At 35.4% G+C, this 23,554-nt stretch overlaps 1 protein-coding gene across 1 annotated transcript; it reads left to right on the top strand.

Moving 5' to 3' along the window:
* Positions 1-1,251: 1,251 nt before the first annotated feature.
* On the top strand, positions 1,252-4,495 carry LOC145676915 (uncharacterized). The gene is made up of 3 exons (XM_081747689.1): positions 1,252-1,257; positions 1,314-1,479; positions 3,423-4,495. Exons 1-3 carry the CDS (start codon positions 1,252-1,254, stop codon positions 3,911-3,913), a joined length of 663 nt encoding a protein of 220 aa, XP_081603815.1. The 3' UTR covers positions 3,914-4,495.
* Positions 4,496-23,554: the final 19,059 nt, after the last annotated feature.

Below are 23,554 nucleotides of genomic sequence, written 5' to 3'. Positions count from 1 at the left end.
CACATTCAATGATTTATCTGGAAAAAGTTGTAACTAGTCCATGTTCATGGTTCACATACGTGGACCTAACTATAAAATGCATGTCCAAGGGAGGTTGTAGTTCGTCATTCTAGGGGATTGTACGAACTTGTTGATGCTTCCTCGTATACTTGTACAGTATTGAATTTCCTGTAATTTTTTTTCGAAAGTTGTTGGATTAAAACAACTTGCATGACTGTAATACTATGTCTTTCGCAAATTGTTCAGGAAGCTAGTGATAAGGTAGTCAAATTATCATAGAGGTCAAGAACCCATCTACAATATCCGAAACGTTGTTAATGCTTCCTGCAAAGATATTATGAAAATAACCTCCCTCAGCTATTAGTGAAATTTGAAACATTCTTCTCTCCTGAAATTACTTCGAGTTAATTTCCAATTCCATTGTATTTGTGAGAGTTGGAGTTTTCGACGTAGCCTGAAATTAAAGCGTCAAAAAATGAGACTTCAATCATTCAATGAAGAAATGACTTGCATTATCAACTATTGCTCCACGAACCAGTTAAACAGACACAAATGTCACATTGGAGGTATAACTAGAATTATTTATTAACTTATTATGAGAAAGGTATATTTTCTTTATGTATTCTGAAGTATAACTTCATACACACAGAACTAAAATCCATGTACTTGTGTCATAATATATTTTAATACATTTTAATTGACATAAATTATTTATAAATGTGACTCAATTTGTTTAATAATAATAATAATAATATTTAATAAGGTGCTTAGAACTAAAATCAATAATACAACTCTTGGTCGTGTAATTCAATGATACGAATATAAACCTATAGAATACAATAAAAACCATAAAACGATAGAAAATATTATGCTAATTACATATGAAATAAGTGAAGTAAACCATAGTCAGTGCATTAAGTCATTGCAAATCAAGGTAAATAAAAGTTTTAAGATGTACAATGATTGTAATGCTTTACAGGTCTTGAGATTAAAACTTGTTTTGTTGCTTGGTTAGGTGGCTCAGTAGTACTTAACTATGGTGCATGGGTTCTTCGTTTGATCCCCGGGTAAGTTTGTGGCGGACAACATTGCACCTGTGGATAGATTTCTTACGTATTAATTTCTTGCAAAATATTACCTTCAGTCTCATATTAATTAACATAATAAACAAAAATATCTGTGAAATAGCTGCAAAAATTAATCGTAAGACTGTCCAACTGGTACGTGTATGTATCGCTGCTGGTTGAACATATGTATGTACATATTTATTTTTTGCTCCATTGGTGTTTTAATGTTTACAATTTTCTTTTCAGCTGTTACACGATTTTTCGTACCTCTATCCAGAGAAGAACAACTGTTTCTTCAGTACTATAGTGGTAGTACGAGATAGAATCATCAATATCGCTGAAGAACGCATAAAGACTTCCAGGGATCCAGAATTAAAGCATCAAATTACAAATTACATAGGACAAATTAGAGGTAATGCAAATTCAATTTTAATTTGAATTTCAGAGTATAACTTTTGAAAATTGCGTTTCGAACATAGACAATCATGTTACCTGGACCCACTCTGTCCTAACACTACGTATTTCTAATATAGCTTAAGTGGGTCATATCACAAGTAGGTAGTATTTTTTATTTTTTATTTTTTTTTTTTTTGTTCAAAGGCTTCCATGAAAGGCTCCATAAGTACGAAATATATTTGTATCTGGGTACTTTACAAGAGTTTAAAAATTATTCCTCTCTTAGACGGAGTGGGTAAGGTACTGTTAGGCCCACAGCGGTATAAACTAGTTTTCCAACTAGACCAGTAACTATCATTCTTTGAAAAGGAATGAAGTTTCATTTTAAATTTAAACAAAATGCGAAAGTTATTATTCCCTATCATGTACACTTATTATGTTTCTGCTCCATATTTGTATGGCATTTGTTTAATCGTTCTGTTATATTACAGAACGTGTATTAAATTCGTTGTCACTTTATTTCTATTCTAAGGAAGGCTTTGGATGCCAGATGAAATTTCGTTGATTGAAGGAATACTGTTGATATTGGCTCCGACGTTATGCACCGAGGCTAAAGAAGACTGTACTAATGGTGGTGAACAAAATGGTGAAATTGTTTGAGAAGTCGAGAAAACCCACGCACACTGTTTGTTCACCACAAAGCTATTTGGCGAGAGCCTCTCCGTTGATCTAATGACTAGTGTGTGTGTCTTTAATGCACGTGGTCTCGAGTTCAATTCCCAGTGAGAGAGCACAAAAAAGTTTAGTTTAACATTCACTTTCGTTTACCGCCGTTCTGTCTTTTACCCTAATGAGCATTACCGTGGAACATTAAACAAAAATGTAAATAAAACATTTATATATGAAAACTTACGATCATGATCAGCAGAGTAGAAAATAAGGACAATTTTATATATATTTAGAAAGTACTAACTTGGATATTGAATGGATTTTTGAAGCTAAAACTAGGACTGAAATGTGTTCATAATGAGCTGAAATGTGTTCATTTGCATGTGCTGAATTCGTAATGCAATCAAGAGACTGAAAACTGAAACAGAAAACGTAGTGAACCTTCACTTTTACAAGTAATAAAATAGCTTAGTTTCACACACATGTTCATAGACTAAGTACAGTAGAGCGTCGATTATCCGAACGTCGGTCAACCGAACGACCGCTTAACCGAACTGTGTACTCGCTCGCACCTGTTACTCTCTCACCCTACCGTCCATCATCCCCCTCACTCCCAAACCAAGTTTCCCACAGTAGTCGCCGCACTGAGTCACCGCTCGCGGAACATTGCTTCTAATGGGGCCTTCATAAGGCGCTGCTGACCGTCCAAGCCGCCAGTCGCTGTGTTTCAACAATCAGCACACTTCTTTTTGGCAAATAAACATGTACAGTTCGATTATCCGAACAAACCAGTTTTCCTAACACCCATGTCCCCCAATTATTTCGGATAATCGACGCTCTACTGTAATATTGTCAAATAATACTAGGATTTAGTTCGACCTAAACAATACACTGGTATATATTTTGAAGCTAGTTGTTAATTAAGTGTTAAGATAACTCATTGGAACTCTTGGCTTGAAATCATTGAATAATAAAACCACATTAGTCATAGTAGGTAAAAAATAGAGAAAATGTTTCGACATCCAACAATAATAGCATGTAATTTTTCTTTACTATGACTGGTGTTACCAGTAAATATCAGCTGGTCGCTTATCTTCATATTTCTGAAATTATTCTTCGCATCATTCAATAGTGATTTTACTTAATTATCTTTCAATTAGTTCCCTCTTAGTTATCACCAATGTTTGTCAGTTACCGGTAACTGAAATACTCAGAAGTGTCGATTATAATTTAGCTCTAGTTTACTTTCACACTGAACGACCCGATTATAACTACTGTTGTTCTTTTCAGATCAAGATCCTGACTCAAGGAGTCTAGTGGCCCTTCTGTTAATTCCTTACATAATTGGAATTCCGCCCTGCAGACGGAAGAGAGGATTGACAACATGGAAACCATCGCGCTCAGAAATAAGAGATGGATTCATAACTCAAGTTGCATCAGGAGATGACGTACAGGTGTGCGTTGAATCCCGAAGGAACAAACTCCAACGTCTTGGACGGTCTTTCCAGCCCCTTGTGTTATTTGTTGGTGACAGTCTTACGGAAGTCAAGGGAGTGTATGTTGTAGTGGATCACACATATTATTCCATGCACAGTGTAATTCAAGCTGTAGATGTTGCTTTCAAAATTTTTCAATCCGTTGGTGCTCAATACCCAGAAGAAGCATCAGATATTTGGCTCGTCATACAGAGAGGATTTTACAACATAGAAACAAAATTCGATCGTATAAATCAAGCAGTGAGGAACTTACTAGCGGATCTTTGCCTCTTAACTATTACATAAAATGTATACGTGCTACGGATGTGCGAAGAAATTCCCTGTAGTATCTAACTTAATAAAGCACATGAGAATTTACTGCAGGAAGTTAACTACTGGTACGAGGGATTTCCGTTGCGGCGAAAGAAGGTGCTTTCGCCTCTTTTCATCGGGAGTTACTCTTAAAAGACACTTAGTTAGAGTGCATTCAACATGTACTTCGTCCCCATCAGTCATTGATTCCCAATCAAACCTAAATAGTGTACTTTCTGATACGCCTTCTACACACACGCAAGATTTTGTTCATGAAATAACCAAAGAAAACGCTATAGCACAATTTGTATCATCACTGCATGCAATGCCACTTATTCCTCGTTCTGCAATTCAAATCATTGTGGAAAACTTGAATAATTTTTTACATGCTTCAAAAAATATTCTTGAAACCCACTTTTATAATATGGTTGGTAGAGATAATGTTCCAAGACACATTCAAGAATGCTTCGAAAAAGTGTTGTCATCACATGCTGCATGTGTAACCGATCTTCGTTCAGAATATAAACGTCTTCAATTCTTTGAACGTTTAGAAACGTACATTGCTCCCATAGAAATTACAATTGGGCAACGTATGGAGTCCAAACGTTCAGGAGATGGTGTCGGTTTTGTATCTATACCTTGTACAATGCAGCTCATACCTATCAATGCTGTTTTTCAAAAAATTTTTTCAATTAATAAAGTCTTATTTGAAACCTTACAATATTTAAAGTATTTAGAAAATGATGCGATCTGTTTAGAAAACATTGTGCAGGCGAAAATTTGGAAAGATGCGCTGAACACAAGTGAAGGAAATTGCCTTCACCTTCCCATGATACTGTATTTCGACGATTTTGAGATTGGGAATCCTCTTGGTAGTCATGCTACTATTCATAAATTAGGTGCAGTTTATTTGTCGTTGCCCTGTCTCCCCACTCACTACGTTTCCCTTTTGAATCACATTTTCCTTCTCGCATTGTTCCATTCATCTGACAGAAACAAATTTGGAAACAACATGGTTTTCCAAAAAATAATTGAAATACTCAATGAATTAAATCATACGGGTGTATCAGTGGCCACCGATGTTTTCAGCGGAGCTATTAAGTTTCATGTTGTGTGTTTATGTGGCGATAATTTAGCCTTAAATGGCATATTGGGTTTTGTGGAGAACTTTGTGGCAAATTATTACTGTAGAATCTGTACTTGTAGCAAACAGCAGATGCAAAGTATGTTGTATGAAAATAAAACGTCATTGAGAAACATGGAAAATTATGAGCAACATTTACTCTTAAATGATACGTCGAGAACAGGTATAAAGGAGAAATGTGTTTTCCTTAATTTAAATGGATTTAAACTTTTTGATAATGTAGGAGTAGATATTTTACATGACTACTTAGAAGGTTGTTGTCGTTACGTAATGAATTTTATTATTACTTATTTAGTTCAAGAGACGAAACTAGTTCCATTGAATATTGTACAAGCTCGATTGTTTAATTTTGATTACGGTCCGGATTCTTCGTCCAAGCCTGTGAATGCATTAACAGTGGAAGGATCCAACTTGAAACTTAGAACGTCTGCTTCTGAAATGGTTACCTTAGTTAGGTATTTTGGTTTACTTTTTGGCTATTATGTTCCAAGAAAAAATGAAGTGTGGAATTTGTATACAGCGTTACGAAGAATTTTGGATAGGTTGTTAAATAAGAGGGTTTATAATGATACGTCTGAGCAACTGACATATTTAATAGCAGATCTTAATGAGACATATTGCAACCTTACTAAAAGTTCGCTAAAACCAAAATTCCATTTTCTTTTACACTATCCTAGTATGCTTCTTAAGTTTGGACCTTTGACCCAAGTGTGGACAATGAGGTTTGAGGCCAAACATAAAATTTCTAAAATTGCTGCCAGGGCGTCTTCGAGCCGTGTGAACATATGCAAAACAATTGCAATGAAAAACCAACTAATGTTGAACGACATGATTTTAAAAAATAAACCTGTGTGCTCTTTCATTTGTGGAAAAAAGCAAAAAGTGGGAAGTATCATCACTAGTCTGCTGAAACAAAAGTTTTTTCTGACATCGAATCCTGTGATATATTCTGTAGCCTGGGTAAGAATTAAAGGTGTTAAATTAGACGTTTCTTCTGTTGTTACTGTTGATCTGTGCACTGAAAACTGTTTACCTATATTTGCCCAAATAACGGATATATGGGTTACTGACGATGAAAGAATATTTTTATTATGTTCTTTGTTCGAAACTAATGATTTTGACCTACACTTCTTTGCATATAAAGTTTCAAAAAAGAATGAATCTGTTTGGCTTCGTTATAGTGATCTGATGACGTACATACCAAACACACTTACAGTTATGTCCGATCATAGTCTCTATGTAACTGTTAGATCGCCTATAAACTAGTTTACATACTATAATGAACAAAAAGAATAAAGTTACCGTTCATTTTTAAGTAACTAATAGGAAAGATGGTACTTGGAATAGACCACACTTAAGAAGGAATCCAAAATACGATATTTGGAAAACTATTGAAAAAAGAAATAAGAAGGTAGTGAAACATATCTACTTGTAGAAGTTATAGGGCACATATGTAAGGAAAGTGACTTACCTTGTGTCTGCATATTACTTTAGTTGAATATTTTCTTCCTCTGGATATATAGTCAGCACCATTTTTATTACGGTTACCGAATTCTTACTTTAACATCTATTAAGTTTTGCATTATTTAGAGAACAATTGGTGCAAATTATTCAGTGATTTAATTTAGTTTTTTGATTCCTTTTAATCATTGTCCCTGTATTTGTCGTCTATTAAAAAAAACTTTCTTCACAGTACGGATTATTGTGGAAATAAAAAATTTCTTTAATTTGTTCTTTACCTGGTTATCTTTTTTGGAAACACTAATTCTTTCTGCAGGTATAATACTTGAATTTTAGGACAAGGATATTTGAAAATGTATTTTGGCTTGTGTAGTTTGTCAATGTATAAGTTATTTTTTGTTGGCACCAGATGTGAATTATTTTCGAATTCCAAGTAGGGGCAATGTGTTCAGATCTAATTTTTGAAGTAATGTAAATGTCTCCAGGAAATGAGATTTTGTTAGATTCTTTGTGAAATTGGTAATAATCTTAACGGTAAAGTTGTGTAAACTGGGAAGATTTGTAACAAAATGTATAATAAAATATAAATAAATAATAAAGAATTATCGTTTGCTTTCTGAACAAATCAACATCCAGAATTATCCTTTATCCAAGCCATGAGAAAGGGGTACTTTGCACATTGCTGTACTTTGTATTAGATGTTCCGTGTTCGTTTCATAACTTTGTAACTTTTCTACTGCTGTCATCATCGCAGGTCAGTAGGAGCGTTTAAGGACTTCACTCATGCAGCGTGATGACTAACGTACGTTCTTTTATGCATGGTACTTGGCATTAAACAATTGCGGAAAACGACATGAAATGAGATACAATTGTCTGAATCATAGGCAGTATCCAACAACGAACAATGCTGAGTATGCATGAGTTTTCTATTTATCATTTGGCTGAATTCAAGGTTGCATTTACTGCTGAAATCTGTACTTTATTTCGTACTTTGAAGATGCAGTTTGATGTAAGTTTTAAATTCTTGCGTATATATGCTGAACACCTGTGTCTTACACGTAACTTTAAGAATCATCACTCTTTCTTTAAGGATGTATGAGAACGTTACTGTTCTCCATTAAAAATGCAACACTAAGAAGACATCGTTGAAAGTTCAAATTTACAGTGTGTGGAGCATGGAAGGTTAAATAGTTCATTACTATAAGTGCCACAAAGAAGTACCAGTTACGTCATCTAGTGACAGCAAGTGAAAACCAGTCAGTTATATTTAAATGGTAAGCGAAAGGTGGTGTTGCGTGAGTGATTACAGAGCGTAGGTATGGGATACTAGAATGGAGTCGATTATGAAGAGACTGGATATTTTCTTTCCAAAAGAATCCTGCTTCTGTATGCAGTATCACAATGGCGGCATTCACATCTCTCGCCCGTGACACTAAGCTGGATGACGCCTGTATTTTGCTTCGCCACGTTGGACAGGCGCACAGTGTTAAGGTGTAGAATGTCATTATGTGACTGTTTATGCCTCCTACGCATTGTCGGACATTTGACCAGTCAACTGTATATTAATAAGGTGTTGGATTCTATTGTAGTCCCTTTCTTTCAGGTCCTGCCGGATATTTCATTTCTGCAGAAAAACGCCCTACACTACCTCACTGGATATACTACACTTGCTCTGCTTTCTTGTTCAGCGCGATCCTCCCACCTCTCGTCGCTTAAACATGTCAGATCGATGATTCCATAATGCTTCTCATACCTGCGAACTTCTCTAGCTACAGTTGGAGTTGTGGCATCGGATCGAAGATGCATAGCTTACCATACCACAAGAGAAACTATTCTCGATGCCTTGCCGTGTTGCAGCCGTTCTGGCTATCAATGTTGGGCTCCGGTTCTGCTCCGCTGTCACCACGTTGTCATACAGCGGTAAATTCAAGCATATTCTACACTTACTATTAGGTATCGGAATGGGAACTTTGGCACAGCTACCCTGTATCTTTCTTGGTGTTGCATTTTTAATGGCGAGCATTGTGTAGGAATCATGTGAGCAAATACGTTTTAGGCTCACATATTTTTAATTATATCTATATTTAAAAAATAACTTATCTATTAATTAAAATGTACAGAGAAGTTGTTTCTGAAAAATCCTATTCAGGCCTCTTGTGGTAATAACTTCTGTATTTTGAAAGATATTATTATGGAAAAGAATGAGGTAAAGTCGTCTCTATATAGTACAAGCAATGGATAACAGCAGCTTAATAAATGATTGTACGTAAATCTTGTTTGAGTTTGAATAAAGGATTGTACATTGTTGTGAATTTTGGATTATTATTGAAGTGGTGCAACTAACTTACTGCAAAACGTATGATAACTTTTTACAGTAATATGGTCACGTATTGATTTACTCTGTATGAAAACTAAAATAGTTTAACATGGTTAACCTCCTTTGTGCAAATATTTCTAAAATTAACGCTTGTCACTTTTCAACACGGCTTCGCAGTAGCTTTCCAACGAATTAGCAGGAAGTCCATACTTATAGGACACCCTGTAGGTAAGTACATTTCTCTGGTCTGTTTCACTGCTCCAAACTAAGATTTGAAAAGTGTTGTTAATTTTATTATCGTTAGCACAAAGATCAACCATATTTTAAGCTATTTTTGTTTTCATACAGAGTAAAACAGTAGGTGACATTACAGTAAGAATACAAAGTGCATTTTTGCAGTATGTTGCAGCACTTCAATAATGGTGCAATATATGTACAATCTAGATCCTGCATATGTCCAATCCATATATTACAACAGGCTAATACGTATGCGATATAAGTAAATTCCGTATATTTCATATAGACAATCTGTAAGCTACATACACCCAATCCATACATTACATATGGCCAACCTGTACGCGACGTACGTATCATCTATATGCTGCATGCACAGTCAGTCTGTAAGCTACATATGTGCACTCTGTATGGTGCATACGGATATTCTGTACGCTGTATCTGGACAAGCTGTGTGACATAAGGAAAATCTGTATAATACATACGTACAATACGTATACTGTATCTAGTCGTACGTACGGTGCATAAGTACAATATAGATGCTGTCTTGGGGTTGAACGCAAGAAACATACGTATAATCTATATACTGCATACGTCCAATCCGTATATTACAAAAAGGCAATACGTATGCGACATACGTAAAATCCGTATACTTCAGACAAACAACCTATAAGCTACATACACCCAATCCATAAATTACATATGGCCAACCTGTACGCGACGTACGTATCATCTATATGCTGCATGCAGACAGTCTGTAAGCTACATATATGCACTCTGTATGGTGCATACGGATATTCTGTATGCTGTATCTGGACAAGCTGTGTGCGACATAAGGAAAATCTGTATAATACATACGTACAATACTTACACTGTATCTAGTCGTACGTACGGTGCATAAGTACAATATAGATGCTGTCTCGGGGTTGAACGCAAGAAACATACGTACATAGCGTATAATACATACTACTGAAATTATGCTCTGTCCTGAGAGTCAGCGTGTGTCATCATTATTAACTAATACGCTGTATATGGTCCTGACGTCACAAAGCTAGATATCACCTCCGTATATACTTGTTACTGCAGATGACGTCACACGAATGACGTCATTGCACTTATGCAGACAGTGCGTATAATACATGCTTTCTCAGCTATACGTTTGCTGCAGGATGTTATTTACGGTTGTACGTTAAGTCCAGAAACTACAGGAATTACGAATGTAACCTACGTTTTTAAGTATGCCACCTACATTTTTTTTTTCTCAGTGTTGACGATTAGAATTAGCGTTGCCAGTTGCAATCGCAGGTTCTCTAAATTAAAACTAATTAAGCATCTTCTATTAGCCGAATGAACTTCACTAATTTGGCAATTTAGTCTGTTGAAAAAGAATGGACGGATTTCATTGTTTGAACTTTGTGGTGCGTGGGTTTTGTCGGGGTTCTCCCGTTTCCTCCCACTTTCTTCATTCCACCATTTCATTCATTACTCATCATCACCGTCTCCTTTAGCCTAACCGGCGGCATAACCGTGGGACGTAAAACTCAAAGATTTCATTTTCATTTCATTTAATTATTTTTTAATTTTATTTTATTTTATTTTATTTTATTTTATTTTATTCATTTATTTATTTATTTTTTGCTCGGAAATCATTTAAAATTTGTTTGTAAAGCCGATTATACATCGTCAAACTTTTCCATCAAATATTGTATCAAACTTTTCTTTGACGGTAATTTGGTCAAATAAATTGGGTAAAACTTTCGCACCCATTATAAACGATCAAATATAAAGGTGAATATCATTGCTCAATTGTTTATATTTCTTGATTCATTTGTTAGGTTACATTAACGTATATGTGAGTTTTATGGTGGTACCTGCTGGTGTAACTATAATGAATAAGTTTGTAGAAATGAATGGAATGACTATTCACAGTTACTTCTGACTCATTTCCCTCCTTTATTGCTATTCCCAAATAAATATTATTTTCATGGTTCCTTTCTTGTTCAATAAATACAATCTATATTCTATGTATTGGTCCGATGCTTAAATTTCGTCTAATTCAGTTAATTTTCGAGTGACTTTTGTAACTTTGGGGCACTGATTAAGAATAAATAGTCCGTCATAAAAATGTTAGGCTATTGTTTAGCTTTGGGGGGGCCAGGTTTTTAATTGACTTTTTTGCGATTTTCTATTGACATTCGGTTAGATTAGGTTAATACCATTTAATTCAAACAGTATTGCGGAGCGAGCGTTAGCGAGTGAAGGCGGGTTAGAGTCTCGCAGGGCACGTTGTTTTCTGTCTTCGTTAGTGTTAGCCCCCCATTACTAAAGAGTTACCAAATTGTAGGTTTTACAGTTAAAATGAGAAAGTACATATTAAAGAGAGTTCTGTAGAATATTAAATTCCGGAGGAATTTTTCAGTGTAGAAAACTACTAATTTATATTTAGAAATGCGAAAATAATACGCACTCTAACCTATTTTAATTTTATGCAACACCAAGTGTTTTTCGCACTATCCTCATTCTGGCTCTCTCCTTCAGTCATTGATGCCTCTGCCTCTTGCGAAAAAAATCCTGTGCTAACTTGTGGGTCCCATGCTGTGCTCCTGCCCTGAATCGGTTAAATATCATCCTCGCCTTTAGTGGCTACCTATCGTAAGTTGCTTTTCCTGCAGTCTCTTTTTAAATGATATTCGTTCGATGCGTATTATACCTTAAAGGTCTACACTACTGCGTAATTAAACTACCGCTAATTTTAGAGTTTTTCTGTAATATCCTCAAAAGAAATAAAAATATCCGAAAAGCAGAAACGTAGTGAATTAAACAATACGATTTTACGTGTTATACCGTTATCACAACTCATCTATCTGCGTTCGATTTGCAACTGTAGATGGATTTAACAGATTTTGCTTGTTCTGTAAATAGCGGCATACGAAAAGCAGATGGGCGAATTGTAGTAAAAGTATCACATGCAGAATTGTATTGTCTAGTTCACTACGTTTCTGCTTTTCGAACATTTTTATTAGTTTTGAAGATATTACAGAAAAACTAAAAATTAACGATAGTTTAATTTCGCTGAAGTGAAGACCCGTAAAGGAAGTCCTAGTAAAGTGAATCTGCACTCATGAATGCAACTCCTACCCTGAGAAACAATTTTTAAGGCATTACGAATTAATTTCGTGAAGAAATAACTACATATAATAAGATAGCACATGATCATTCCAGACACATCATATACAGGCATATTGTCAATCTGTGCGCAATAATCTGAGCATGCGCCAAAGTAATAACATGCCAGACCGTCTTAAGAAATCATTTAAATCTAGAAAAGTGCAAGAAAATATTTGCTTTTTTTAAAAAAAAAATCATGGAATATTCTCAATCTACGCCAATTTTGGGAAGTCGCCTGTGGTACTTAGCCCTAATATTCTTTAGTTTTATAGTTATACAAAACAGATTACTGCTAGTATGCATCAAACGAATGTCAACTGCTTTCCGTGTCCACATACTCGATTTTAGTGCCACCGCATAGCGATTTTCGTTTGTTTTCTTTGATACAATGTTGGATAGAAATAGAACAAGTTCTAATTTAGAGCAGTTGTATCAAATGTTGTAACCAACGCAAAAGTTGTATACAACTTGGTATCATACATGTTCAAATTCCACTTTGATGAAATATTTGATGCAATATATGATGGAATATTTGTTCGTCTATAACGGGCTTAAGTGGTGTAAACTTGAAGTTTGTAGGTACAGTTTAAGGGTATTTCGATATGCCAAAATGTAAATAAATGCATTTAATTAGTTGTATACTCCGACTTTGGCCTTAACTGGTAACTAATAGTAGCATTCAAATTGTGAAGGAGAGAGAGTAATTTACGACTTAGCGTTGGCGGGACAAAATTGCAATGCGCTCTGAGCACCGAAAACCAATTTACGTCGCTGCTTGTTAGCAGAGCCGAAGCTAGAGATTTCGGCGCCCCCAACACTAACCATAAAAAGCTCTTTTTTTATGAACGTTTATCAAACTCCTTGGACAGAGCATTGCAACATCGAAAAGCAATCATGATGTATTCTTTTAAAAATAAGCTGTTTTTAAGAGGCTTAATTTGGATTTTTTGTTAAACTTCACAAAACTACCTTTGGTTGTATACAAATCCACTTAAAGAACAGTTATAGAAATCTACAACGTTTCATAATATCGATAAGAAATGAATTTCAATACATTAGAAACTACGTGCTTTTAAAATATTCGAAATGGGTGACAGCATTAATTTCCAGTAATAATTGTAAACTTTTGTAATTTTAGTCTGTATGTAACTACACAATAGGGTGCTTCGAATTTCCACTTTTTTTGAAAACAGCTTACCCTTAGCATTTTTTTCTTTTCGAAATGGTCTCTATATGTCATATAAAAAATCGCACCCCGATTAGTTCTTTAGATGCCACTAACGGCCTAAAGTTTAAAAAATTTGTTAAGAAATACATTTTTTTAAAAAAAATTATACATATTTACTTTTACGAAAACATTTTACTCTTAGTTATTTTTGTCAGAAATGTACATATTTTACGTGAAAAAAATTTCAGCTCGGTCAAGTCCTTCAGGTGCCGCCAGCGTCTTAAAATTTGGATAAAGCGCCCCCAAAATACAATCAAAGCTCCTTATTCGCGTTTCCTTCATTCGCGCTTTCACTATTCGCGGATTAAAAAAATGCGACCCAATTCCTATATTCGCGGGTAAAGATTTCTTTATTCGCGGATCTAATCAGTACGTACATACATACATAGTAAAAAGGATTCCAATAGGTATCCAACCCAATATCCCTCGTAAACGCCGTCAAATGGACTAATAAAATGTAAAATAGACCTTATTACAACTTTGCCTAAAGTATGTTGATAAATGATATCGCCGCTGTATTGGATCGGACTTTGACATAAGCCGCCTTCGCCACGATCGGTGTTTTTGAGAATGTAAACAAACAGAATGAAAGCAACCTTATTACTCAATGAATAAAGTATATTTTTAAATGCCGCCACATTATTAGACGTTCCGTCCTTTGGTAAGAGCCGCTTTGCGTGTTTTATTGTTTCGTCTTTCCATTCGTTACAAAAATTGTGATCGAGCAACACGTCTCTACCGCTGTCTTCCTAATTTATACAGTAATGTCAACTAAAAAAAAAAAAAAAAAAAAAAAAAGAGAGAGAGAGAGAGAGAGAAACGATTTTCGACACAAAAAAAAATCTGTTACCGCTTAAAGTGAAAATAGAAATGCTTGATCGTTTACGCCTTGGAGAGTCGTTTGCATCCAAATCACGCTCATTCAATGTCAACGAATCAACTGTACGATCGATAAAAAAAAATCCGAAGATAAAATAAGGTCGTCTGTAGCTTCAACTTCACTGTCAGCGAAAAATGTTCGTGATCCAGCAATAGATAAAATGGAAGTGGCGTTGTCATTATGGATCGAAGACCGCAACCAAAAAAGGGTGCTCCTGAGTGGTCCTGTGGTCCGGAAGAAGGCAAAGCGTCTTTACGCTCATTTTAAAGGTAGTTGTATTGCTGAATGTACAGATGGAGGATTTCAAGCACCGGAAGGTTGGTTCAATAAATTTAAGGTAAGACAATCATTGCATAACATTAAAATCGTTGGAGAAGCTGCATCTGCAGACACTGCTGCAGCAGAACGATATCCAGAAGAATTTGCAAACTTAGTAGCTGATGGAGGATACAAACTTGAGCAAGTACTTAATGCAGACGAAACTGCACTGTTTTGGAAGAGAATGCCAAACAAAACATTCATTTCTAAAAGCGAAAAGTGTGCTCCTGGAGTTAAGGCAGCAAAGGATAGAGTTACACTGCTGCTATGTATTAATGCATCTGGAGATTGTATCATTAAACCACTGCTTTACAGATCGTTAAATCCCCAGGCTTTAAAAAATCAAAACAAGAACGACCTGCCAGTGTTTTGGCGTGCTAATAAGAAAGCGTGCATTAGAAGCGCTATTTTTTGTGACTGGTTCCGGAATTGTTTTGTTTCTGAAGTTGAAACTTATTTTTAAAAAACAGAATTTAGACTTTAAAGCAGTTCTAGTTTTGGACAATGCACCAGGTCATCCTCGCGAACTTGAAACTATGCATCCAAATATAAAAGTGACATTTTTATCTCCCAACACGACGGCTTTGCTTCAACCTATGGACCAAGGAATAATCCAGGCCTTTAAGCTCTATTACATTAGACGAACCTTCAAAATCGTATTGGATAATATGGAATGTAATCCTGATATGAATGTTATGGAATACTGGAAGAAATTTGACATAGCAAAATGCATCGTAAACATAAAAGAATCATTGGAAGAACTGAAGCCACACACATTGAAGTCATGCTGGAAAAAACTGTGGCCTGCTCTGACTGCGGAAAATGACGAAGAATGTGTGCAAATTCAAACTTTGACTGCAAACATAGCCGAAATTGTGAATGGAATAGGACGAGACGGGTTCGAACAGATAGAATCAAGTGACATTCAGGTATTACTTGAATCGCAAGATGAAGATTTGACTGAAACCGACTTGGAGGAAATGTTAAATTCACAGCCCATTGAAGAAGAGGCTTCAACAAGCACTGGAAACGTGATATTTAATTTGAAAAATCTTAGTGAAGATTTAAGAATGGCAAATGAGCTTTGTGATTTCTGTATGAAAATTGATCCGTCTATGGAACGAAGTCTTATTTTTAAGAGGAAAATTGCTAATGCCACTGCTGAATATCAGTCTGAATTGAAGGAGCTTTTAAAAACTGCCACGCAAGAAAAAAATACAAAATTCTTCAAACCATTTCCTAAGCCTGAAGATAATAATTAATCAATATGGTCAAAAACTTCAATTATAGTAAATTGATTTTTTATATATGTATTTTTTTTATTTTGTCACCTAGGAACGTAACCCCTATAATCCCATATAAATTACCATTCCGTATTCACGGTTTCTGTATTCGCGGCATATTTATGGAACATATACCCCGCGAATAAAGAGCTTTTACTGAATTTTTTATTCAGTGTTTTGTAAAAAAAAAATCAAGTTTCCGTCTCTTATAAACAGCTAATTAGGTAAGAAATGGGGAAATCAAGGTAAAAAAAATATAGAGTTGTAGATAAAACTTTCGATAAAACATCTGCACTGCATAGAATGAAGTCGCCCAAAAGCGAGTTTGTCGTAAAATTAAAAGTGGAGTAGCATTGAGAGAAAAGAAAAAAGTGAATCGTTGTTAGTGTGTCTGCTGATGAGATTAGGAGTAATTTTGCGTTGCTTTCTAGACAAAAAAGTGGTGTTTGATGTGAAATCTTTACGTTGCTGATTGTGTTTAAGTGAAAATACGTGTGCATTTGTGTGCGTTTTTGAAGGATTGCGTCCTACTTTTGCTTGTCGGTAGTCATTGAATGTGTAAGTTCGTCATTCCAATGGCGCGGCAAGTTTGTTGAGGTCTTGCGTTGACAAAAGTGCTTAACTGTTCAAAATTAGTTTCGGTAAATAAACTATCAAGTGTCCATAAAGGTGTTACCTAAAAAAAGTCACGTTTGAATGTAATGAACTTTGTCCATAATGTCATTTGATCCCCTGCGGAAATCACTTTTAGTCAGCCTCCAACAATTGCTGATGTTTTTAAGCAATTCTTGTGGAAAAGAGAGAACACGAAATGGGAGGCAGCATCTCAGAAGAGCTCCTCTGCTAAAGTGCTAGCTCATTCAGTGGCAAGGAAAGTAATTCAAATTTGGGAAAGGGCATCAATCAGAGGTGCAGCTATTTTGAATGAGCAACGGGTTATAGCGTTGATTTTACATTATCACAAAAAGGTCCGTCAGCTGCAAGAGTTCAAGGACAAACCCTTTTTCTTTGCTTCCAAAGTTGCAGAATTCCAGGCATTCGCCAGAAAAATTTTGTTTGATATCGCTTCTTGTAAATGCATCGACCCGGTTGCTTGCACTTGTGCGCGAGAGAAGAAAGTGCCTAAATTGGAGGTTTCAATTTAATTGACCAGAGAACCACCCGACAGATGGGTATGGCAGCACTTGATAGAAAGGAGACACAGAAACGTGTCAAACATTTATTGCGAAAAACTCGAGGTCAGGAAAATCAACTAAAGCCCAATGAAATTAGTAGTTCTGGACGACAAAACGATAAAGTCCCTTTACAAAACGAATCGGGAGAAGAGTCAGATTCCACTGTCGAGTTTCTTTCTGCGCTTAAAAGAGAGAAGACTAGCCCTTCTAAACAAATGAGAGTTAGGTTACCGACATTCTCCAATGGAGTATATAGATGTAATATATCAGACCGCAAGGCCGCAATTATCACTTCGTCGCTTTTGGCAGATATCGGACTGGTTACCTCAGTTCATAAGCAGAAGGTGATCGACAAAAGCAAGATTTGGAGAGAGAAGAAATCCTTAGATAACGCCATCGTTCAAGAGGCAAGTGCATCGCTTGAATCGACCGAAGTAAAAGCATTATACTTCGACGGAAGAAAGAATCAGACTCTCACCCTTGAGACTAAGGACGGCATCAACCACCGAATAATGAAAAAAGAAGATCACTACGTACTGCTACAGGAGCCAGGATCGAACTATCTTGGCCACGTCTCTCCTTCATCTGGAAGAGGAGAGAGCATGAGCTGCCAAAACAAAGTTCTTTGTTGATCAAAATATCCCCCTGTCAGATCTGGTTGTTTTGGGTTGCGACGTTACTGTTACCAACACTGGTCGGAAGAATGGTGCGATGGCACATATTGAAGTCTTCCTGAACAAACTCCTTCAGAGAATCGTCTGTATGATACACACGAATGAGCTCACTGGACCAAATACATTTAGAGGACCAATAGGATCAGCACTTCCAACCTGCGAAGAGTTGCCACTCCAGAGTTTTCAGCCCGTTCTAGTAGACTGGTACCTCAACTTCACTGAGGATTCATTAAGCACGGATCAAAAATATTTGCTGAATATCTGCCAAGCGGTTTCTTCAGGAGAATGCCCCGTTGGGTTAGCTCACATGAAGCCTGGTAAAATTCATCAAGCCAGATGGCTAACTACAGCAAATAGAGTCTTACGTTCGTACGTAGGAACAAAATAACCCACGAATGAACTTAACACCATCGTCCAGTACATCATGATGGTCTACGCGCCACTCTGGTTTGATGTGATCCGTAATTTATCGTGTGCAGAAGGAGCTCGTCATTTGTGGCAACTCATCATGACTTCTTTCCACATGGAAGCGAAATACGGGAAAATAATTGATCCAGTGATCCGTAGAAATGCGTGATACGGCCACCCTGAGAACCTACTTCTATCAATGTTGACTGACACGAGAGCTTGGCTGGGGGCGAGTCCTAAAAGCAAGACAAACGACCCAATCTGGTGTTCGCGTACCGGTACGAGAATTCGTTGTCTCCGAAATCAACTTAGAAGCGACAAACTATGTTGATATGATTAATTGGTCAACATGCACGTTGACGGAGCCACCACGGACAAAATACTTGACCCTGCAGAAGCTAAGAGAAAATGTAAAGACGGCTCCAATGGCTGATGAATCTATTACATCCTTACCCTGTCACACTCGCGCTGTAGAAAGAATGATGAAGTCGGTAACAGAAGCGGCATCAGCGGTATGTGAGCAAGAGGCACGACATAGATTTATCCTAACAACATTACAATCAAGAAAAAAAAACATACCAGAATTTAATTAAAAAAAAACACAATTTGAGGTAAAAGAGTAACGATATGAACTTGCACTACCATAAGCAATATTAGTATATACGGGTGGGCGGAACCCGAAATGCAGCCACCTCCTCGTGGTGAGTTCTGGGTTATTTTCATCATTAATGTTTGGAAATAAGCAAAGAGCTGCAGATGTAAAACAAAATCTTTCTTATCTAATTAACGATCCAGATGAATCACAAACAGTGCAACTTAATTTTAAGAAATGAAAAAAGTAGGGACATATTTGTCCATATTTTAAGCCACTGGTGGCACCTGAATGACTTGACTCATCAAGCTGAAATTTTTTCACATAAAATATAGGCTTTTTACAGAAACAAAACCACATAGGATAACCATATTTCATAAAAATACATATTTTACATATTTTTAAATAACATTTATTTTTTAACAAAATTTTAAAATTTTCGGCCGATGGTGGCACCTAAAAATATTGACCAATCGACTTCCAATTTTTTACACGTTATATGGAGCCCATTTCGCATATATATATATATATATATATATATATATATATATATATATATATATATATATATATATATATATATATATATATATATATATATATATATATATATATATATATATATGCGAAATGGTCGGTGGTGTGATATTATTGTTTTAAATGTATATGCCCTAACAGAAGATAACGATGACGATATAAAAGACTGTTTCTACGAAGAAGTAGTAGAACAGGTATTTGACCAACTCCCGCGATATACTATGAAAATTCTATTAGTAGATTATATTGGAAAGATAGGATGAGAGAATATTTTTCATGTCACCATAAGGAAAGTAATGACAATGGCGTTAGATCGTGAACTTTGCAACATCTAAAAGCCTTATCGTGAAGAGTACAAAATTCTCATATCGCGACTTTATAAATACACATGAACCTCACCAGATGGAAGAACACACAATCAAATTGATCACGTTTTAGCATATAGAAGAAGTCAGTCTAGCATAATTGCTGTTCAGTCGTTCAGAGAATCTGACTGTGACACTGTTCACTATCTGGTAGCAGCGATAGTAAGGGAGAGATTAGCGTTGAATAAAAGGAATATTCCACATCTGAAAACGGAGAGGTTTAGTTTAAAGAAATTAGTGAAGAACCAGGCGATAGAGGAATACCAGATTGAAATGTCGAATAGATTTTTGGTTTTAGAAGGTTTTGAGAGCACTACTGTTAAGAATACTTGGGTTCAAATTAGGGATAGCATTAAAATTTCAGCAAGAGATAAATTGTGTCATGCGGAAATACGTAGGAACAAATCATGCTTCAACCAAGAATGCACCAAACTAGCGGAGAATGGAAAACAAGCGAAAGTGCGTTGGCTACAAAATCCAAACGATATAACTACACAAAATTTCGTTGACGACAGACGGAAAACTTCCAGAACGTTTAGAACAAAGAAACACGATTTTTTTGAAAGTTAAAATTCATGAATTTAAAGATAACAGTAAAAATATTTGAGACAGTATAAAGGCATGAAATTTAAGAAAGGCTATCAACCTCGCGCATATATAGGCCCTATTAAAGCGAGGGGACAAAATAGTTCTCACTGATACAGATAACATCTTGAATGGACGGAAAGATTTCTTTGTTTTGCTTAACACACAGCCAAAAAGTAATATTTGTAGGGAAAGGTTAATGCACACAGCAGAACCATAAATTCCAGAGCCTAGTCAAACATAAGTAGAAATCGATCGCTATAAAGAAATTAAAGAAACACAAATCTCCGGGTACAGACGGAATTCCGGCTGAATTAATTTTAGCTAGAGGGGAAAAATTGTGGAACAAAATATACAACCTTAATCTCCTTATCTGGAAGGAGGAGGAATTACCATTAGAGCGGAAAGAATGAATCATTGTTTCAATTTATAGGAAAGGCAATAAAGTGGATTGGAATAATCTCTCTTCTGTCAATACCCTATAAAATCCTGTCAAACCTTATATTAGCAAGATTGCTCCCATACGCAGATGAAATTATTCGAGATTATTAGTGTGGATTTAGACGAAATGAATCAACTATCGATCAGATATTTACCATTTGACAGATACTCGAAAAAAAAAATGAGAATATAATACCCCGTTACATATGATTTTAGAAAGGCTTACAATTCTACAGATAGGGGAGAAACATTGTACAACATTCTTGTATATACAAAGCTAGTTAGAGCTGTACAAAGCTTGTACAAACATTGTATAAAACTAGTTAGATTAATTAAAATATGTTTAAATGAATCCCAAAGTAAAGTCCGAGTAGGAAATTAATTCTTATCCACGAGCTTCCACGTCTAGAATGGCCTGAAACAAGGAGATGCGTTGTCGAATTATTATTATTCTAGAATACGCTATAAGGAAAATCAGATAGCAACCAGGGCCTAGAGCTGAATGATATTTACCAGGATAAGGCTTACGCTAATGATGTAAATCTGATAGGAGGTGATAGGAGAACAATAGAAAGAAATCCAGATACCTTATTAAACGCTTGCAGGTTTAAAAGTAAATTCAGAAACAAAATTAAATACATGAAAGTTCGCTGGGATCGTAATACTGTGAATTATGGATGTGTCAAAGTATCAATATCTACTTTCAATAAAGAGGACACTTTCAAGTATCTAGGATCAATATTAGCAGACCGAAATCATATCCAAGAAGAAATTAAATGTCAACTGAAAGCAGGGAATTCGTGTTATTATTCAGTTCAAAATCTTTTGTCGTCGCAGACTGTCGAGGAATTTGTAGCTTAAAATATATAAAACAATAATCATGCCTATTGTTCTGTATTGTTAAGAAACATGGACGCTTACTCAGTGGCGAAGCATAGTCCCACAGATAGGGTAGGCCTACAAACTAATAACACAAATAACATTTAATATATCACAAAATGTTTAAAATTACAGTCAGAATTCTATTTTCCTTATTTTGTTAAACAGAAAAAAACAACAACTACGAAATATATTTATTTTAAAGAACTTTCTTAGCTGTATTTCTAACACTGTTTAGAGTTGAATTTATGTGAATCAGTGGCGTATTTACGATTTTGTTTCGGGGGGCTTTGCCTGGAAATGTAAAAATTCTGCAGGATATTTCATTTACTTTACTATAGTAAGATTTCGGGGGGGGCTTAAGCCCGGAAGCCCTCCCTTAAATACGTCACTGATGTGAATGTATATATAGTAGTTTTGTTGTTGCTGTTGTTTAATTTAACAAGTAAGAATAAATATATAAGCCAAAGTAGACGGAAAGTAGTCTATTATTATTATTATTATTATTATTATTATTATTATTATTATTATTATTATTATTATTATTATTATTATTATTATTATTATTATTATTATTATTATTATTAAACAAATATTTATATGAGGAAAAAACGCAGTATGTATAAATGGAATATTCCCATTTAGCTCCACTACAAATATTTTCAAGTGCAGTTCATACTTTCTTCTGTCTGGGATTTGCAGGGCGGATGAGGGGAATTTCCTCCTCAGTTGCAGTTTTCATTTCCTGCTTATTTGAAAACGGAGAGAGAAAAAAAAAGAACGTACATTCTTACAGTTAGCTGTCAAAGTTCATGGATAAGCGTATGCTCCTTGCATCTCTCATTTAAAGTAAGTACAATACTGCATTAAATTAATGAATCGCGTGATAAATACTTCCCTAGAAATGTTAATGCTCAGAAAGAACTTTATTTGAATTGGCGCTTTTTTTATTCTATGAGTGGCATATTTAAAGGGGTTGGCTTCCGGGCTTAAGCACTCACCTAAAATTTTTCGCAACTTTTTATTGTTTTATACATATTACACAATTTTCACATTTACAGAAATAAAGTTAGCAAAGCCACTCCCGAAACAAGCAAAGCCCCTCAAACGAAATCGTAAATACTCCACTGATTCTATGAAATGGAAAACTGAAATAAAATTACACACAAATATAATTATTGTATTCTGTACAGTAGCGTTGGTAAGTGTATATATATGTTAAATGTATCAGACATATTCTATACGCTATTATGGACAAGGCCTCATGTACGAAAAAGAAAGAGCTACTCTGAATAACTCCTGAGAGTACATATCTAAATTAAACAAGTTATCGCTAACAGAAGTACATAATTCTACACAGAAACTTCTTACTCTGTGTTAAGGAAATCAATTCATAACATATTAGCATTGAAAGATGCCTTCAATGTTAAAACTAAACTCCCAGAGGTGAGCCGTCGCACCTTTCCAACAATTCGTGCAATCCCAAGCAAAAATAGCCTCACTAAAGGGACTCCGAGTGTTTCCAACCTACTATTTTGTTACCGAAAAAACGAAATGTTGAATATTTATTTTATAAGAAATAAAAGATAAAGAAAATATACAGTAGAAAACAGGGAAGACCCGGCCTTAAAGCCTCATAGTACGCTTCGCCACTGCGCTTCCTTTAAGCTGAAAGTATTATTACGGTACAAAATAATTTTTGAAATATGACGGAAATTCAGAAGGGATCTTCTTTGTGAATTAATCAATATTGATAGACGGAGGTGGAGAATATGTTTAATGTTTGTATTTAAAATCCACAATATAATTTGGCTACTACATATGTTTGCAATTATAGTAATTACTTAGTTTCATAGTGAATGAAAGCTCTGAACCTAGGGTTACTTATTATTAACATATTAAAAATACACTAACACACATTCACCCCCCATATATATATATATATA

The sequence above is a fragment of the Thermobia domestica genome, unplaced genomic scaffold, assembly GCF_964235325.1.
Source record: "Thermobia domestica unplaced genomic scaffold, izTheDome1.hap1.1 HAP1_SCAFFOLD_472, whole genome shotgun sequence".
NCBI classification, from domain to species: Eukaryota; Metazoa; Arthropoda; class Insecta; order Zygentoma; family Lepismatidae; genus Thermobia; species Thermobia domestica.
The sequence above is the reverse complement of the archived record's forward strand: the minus strand, read 5'-3'. Positions and strand labels throughout refer to the sequence as shown.

Coding starts and splice junctions, on each gene's coding strand:
- LOC145676915 (XM_081747689.1), top strand. Junction 1,480..3,422: donor TTACATAGGACAAATTAGAG/GTAATGCAAATT, acceptor TGTTCTTTTCAG/ATCAAGATCCTGACTCAAGG.